Source organism: Charadrius vociferus, unplaced genomic scaffold (genome assembly GCF_000708025.1).
Source record: "Charadrius vociferus isolate BGI_N301 unplaced genomic scaffold, ASM70802v2 scaffold1, whole genome shotgun sequence".
NCBI classification, from domain to species: domain Eukaryota; kingdom Metazoa; phylum Chordata; class Aves; order Charadriiformes; family Charadriidae; genus Charadrius; species Charadrius vociferus.
The window spans coordinates 10060109-10064429 of record NW_009647680.1 but is presented as its reverse complement, the minus strand read 5'-3'; the positions used below and the strand labels follow the sequence as shown (position 1 = coordinate 10064429).

General features: G+C 63.2%; 1 protein-coding gene across 1 annotated transcript; it reads left to right on the top strand.

The window, feature by feature from the left end:
- Positions 1-3514: 3514 nt before the first annotated feature.
- Positions 3515-3913, top strand: LOC104283068 (thyroid hormone-inducible hepatic protein-like). Its single transcript, XM_009881216.1, has one exon. It carries the CDS (start codon positions 3515-3517, stop codon positions 3911-3913), a length of 399 nt encoding a protein of 132 aa, XP_009879518.1.
- Positions 3914-4321: the final 408 nt, after the last annotated feature.

Here is a 4321-nt window from a genome sequence, read left to right as displayed (position 1 = left end):
ACGCGCCATGTCCCTGCGTCTGTGCAATCTGTCCTGGCCCGGCCTCCCCGTGGCCTTCGCCCGAGCTGGCCGGGGGTCCCGCTGTGTCCCCATGCCGGGACCAGGGCGGCGACGAGGAGAGGTGCCCGGGGCTTCTCCCGACCACTTGCCTGTCCCCTGACACAACCATTTGTGGGGTACCGGGAGAGCGGGGCCATCTCCTGTCCCCCGGTACAGGCAGCAGTGCTGCCGTGGTGGCCGTCACCTCTCCCTCCTTGCTGCTGCGCGCTCGGGACGTGAACCCTCTGGGGACATTGAGCAACCCCCTTCTGCAGACGTATGGAAAATGCCACTGGGATGCGCTGCCACATGGGGTCCCACGTGGGATCCTGGGGACAGAGGAGCCAGCTGGCGTCCAGCCATGGTGGTCTCCAGAAACATCGCCTTTCCCCGGGCTCTCCTGCAGTTGGGCAGGACAGGGATGGGGATGAGGACTTGATACCATCACATGAATCTCTTTCAGTTCCATCACTGAGCCATCGCTGCCCATGGGGGAGTATGGACAGGGCCACCCCGCATAGCCCCCCATCCCGGGGCAGAGGCCACGGCTGGGGCAATGGCCAGCACTGCCTGTCCTCATGTATCCCTGCAGTGTGTGGCAATCGGGGAAGATTTTTCTATTTGTGGAAAGGCTGTGGGGTCCCTTGTCCCTTTCGCAACTATTGGTGGTGGCAGCTGTCCCACCACCCCCACGTGTCCCAGCCAGGTGCCCGCGCTGCCACCTGCCCTCTCCTCTCCAGACCTGTCCCCACTGCTCCTCTTCTAGAATCATAGAGTCAGTTATGTTGGAAAAGACCAATAAGATCATCAAGTCCAACTGCTAACCTAATACTTCCCAAACCACCGCTAAACCATGTCCCTCAGCTCCACATCTACATGTCTTTTGAATACCTTCAGGGGTGGTGACTCCACCACTTCCCTGTGCAGCCTGTTCCAGTGCTTTACAACCCTCTTGGTGAAGAAATTTTTCCTAATATCCAGTCTCAGCCTCCCTGGTGCAACTTGAGGCCGTTTCCTCTTGCTCTATTGCCTGTTACGTGGGAGAAGAGACCAACCCCCCCTTGCTACACCCTCCGTTCAGGGAGTTGTAGAAACCGAGAAGGTCTCCCCTCAGCCTTCTTTTCTCTTGTCCCTTCCCGGGTGTCCCCGGTGTCCCTGGGTGTCCTGCCATGGGACCCTGCACTACACCAAGGTGTGTGGGTGCTGCTGGCCCCAAGTAGGTGCTGGCCAGGAGCTTGGCCACGTTGTGGGTCTGGCCCACCGTGGATCTGCTGGGAGGGACATTGCAGGGGGACACAGGGGACACTCTGCTCCCTTATTTTGGCTTTGGCATCATCCTCCTGAGCTGACACAGCACTTGGAGCAGCGCATCAGGGGGGCTCTGCAGCCCCAGGTCACTCTCCAGGTCCCTGTCCTTGGGACATGAGTCCTCCCCAAGCCCTCCTCGTGCCTCTGGGGACCCCATCGGCCAAAAATGGGCCCCCAACATCCTGCTGGAAGAGGTTGGGGGGGAGCAGCCACCGCCAGCCGCAATGGCAGGAGCCGGGGGAGAGGGGCTGCGGCAGGGCTGGGGCCGGGCTGAGCTGAAACGGGGTGCCCAGCTCCAGGTGGGGGCCCGGGAGAGGCTCCTCAGAGACATGGGGGCCCCCCAGGAGGGGCAATGAGCTCCTTGGGTCTCTGCTGCCACAGAGACCACCTTTGGGAAAGCCTCCCCCCGACCCATCATCCTGCTGGGGGCACTGTCCCCAGCCATGGCTCAGAGGGCGAAAAATGCGACCACACAAGTGTCTCTGTGTCATCCCTGGCAGCTCCTGCTGTCACATCCCCCCGTGGCACCACCAAGAGGCAGAGGGACTGAGGTGACACAGACCCGGGGTGCTGAGCACAGCCCTGCTCTGGGCTGTCCCTGGCTCTGCTGCCCTGGGGAGAGGTAGAGATGCTGCGTCAGAGATGCCCCCATGGGCTGAGGACATGCCTGGGGAGGAAACTCATGTCCTGAGGAGACACGGCATCAGGCCCCCTCACAGGGGCTGGCTGGAGTGGCACCTGCTCACATGTCCCCGGAGGGAAGGACATCTCTCAGCAGAGGTTGACGGCTGTCACTAGTGGCTGCAGACCAACGTGTCCTCCATGAACTCCATGGTGAAGCTTGATCTCAGGGTGAATGCAGGCCACCGTGCCCACCCTGGAGGGACTCTAGGATGTCCATGCTTCTCCAGGAAGCTCCATGGTGGCCCAGATGCCCCAAGAGCATGGAGCTGGCAGCACCTGCCCACCTCAGAGCAGTGCTGGGCCACACAGCAGGACACCTAGAAATGCTGGGGACACCCTGGAAGGAACAAGAGCAGTGGAGGTGATGGGTCAGGGGGGCAGAGGACAGGTAGCAGCATGGGCACCTGGTGGGACAGGGGGGGGGGGATTGGGAGAGCTGCCACCACCAAGGGTTGCGAAAGCGACAAGGGACCATGTGGCCTTTCCTCAAATAGAACAATCTTCCCTGATTGCCACATCCTGCAGGGACACATGGGGACAGGCAGTGCTGGCAGTTGCTTCAGCCATGGCCTCTGCCCCAGGATGGGGGTGGTGGGGTGGTGCTGGCACCATCCGTGCTCCGCCACGCGCAGTAACGACTCCATGCAACTGCTGCAGGAGGTTCACATCATGCCGTTTGGTCCCATCCCTGTCCCCACCCCATGTCCCTACAATCCCACGTGGGACCCCATGCGGCAACGCATCCCCAGTGAGATTTGTCCATACGGGTCACTGCAACTGCCTCCAGACCAGCAGTTGTGGACCATGGTCCTCATCCCTGTCGCTGTCCTGCCCGGCTCGGGGACAGCCCGGGGGAAGGGGATGCTTCTGGGGACCACCATGGCTGGACGCCAGCTGGCTCCTCTGTCCCCAGGATCCCACGTGGGACCCCATGTGGCAGCGCATCCCAGTGGCATTTTCCATACGTCTGCAGAAGGGAGTTGCTCAACGTCCCCAGAGGGTTCACGTCCTGAGCGCGCAGCAGCAAGGAGGAGGGAGAGGTGACGGCCACCACGGCAGCACTGCTGCCTGTACCGGGGGACAGGAGATGGCCCCGCTCTCCCGGTACCCCACAAATGGTTGTGTCAGGGGACAGGCAAGTGGTCGGGAGAAGCCCCGGGCACCTCTCCTCCTCGCCGCCCCGGTCCCGGCATGGGGACACAGCGGGACCCCCGGCCAGCTCGGGCGAAGGCCACGGGGAGGCCGGGCCAGGACAGATTGCACAGAGGCAGGGACATGGCGCGGCCGAGCCCCAGCTGGGCTGGAGCCAAGCCCATCCCTGCGGCCGTCCAGCCAGGCCGGGGCTGGCAGGAGAGGACAGCAGAGGACAGCAGAGGAGGGACGTGCCCCGGCCCTGCATAAAAAGCCCTCGGTGGGGACGGGTTGCAGGCGGCACCCCAAGAAGAGCCCAGAGCAGCGCTGTCAGACACGCAGGAGCACGGCCATGGAGCAGTACTTCTCAGCCACCCAGAAGATGGAGCAGGAGGTGATGTTCCCCAGCCTGCTCCGAGGGGTCTTCCCACAGCAGGAGGGGGCGGCCCCGGCCGCAGGCGGCCCCACGGACCTCTACGAGCGCTACCAGCTCCTCAAGGCCATCAAGCCCATGGTGGAGAAAGGCCTGGCCTCTGTCAGTGACCAGAGTCAGAGCGACGCCGATGCCAACACCGACACATCCTCGGACGACGACACCATGGATGCCCAGCTGGAGGAGCGCCTGTCCCACCACCTGGCCGGCTTGCAGCAGGTCCTCACCCACCTCACCAGGGACACCAACGCCCTCACCCGGAGGTACAGCCAGATCCTGGAGCAGATCAGCCCCAGCGAGGGGCAGCCCAGCTGGTGACCCTGCCCTGGCCACCAGGTAAGAGCTGGGGGGGAGCAGAGCCCGGGGGCACTGGGACAGGGGGTGGCTGATGTTCCTGGGAAGGTCCCTCACACTGCAGGGGTGGGGAGCTCCTGGGAAGTGCCTTGAAATGGGGGCTGTGCCCTCACATGCCAGCAGATTTGCACCTCCGTGCTGAAGGAGGGGACTCTTCCCATCCCTCCGTGCACAGACTCCGGGGGTTCAGGGTCTCTGGAGCCTGGGCTGGTGGACCAGGTCTCTCCCTGGGATGGCCTTTGGGATTAAGGACAGTTGTTGTTGCAGGATGGGTGCTGGTTGCACGAAGGAGAGGATGTCCCCATCGCTGACCATCGTGGGCTCTTCCCAACCCCACTCGCCCTCCCTGCACTGCGACAGCTCATCTCCCAG

Bases quoted from the DNA above. Each gene is read 5' to 3' on its own strand.
- LOC104283068 (XM_009881216.1), top strand. From the start codon at position 3,515: ATGGAGCAGTACTTCTCAGCCACCCAGAAGATGGAGCAGGAGGTGATG.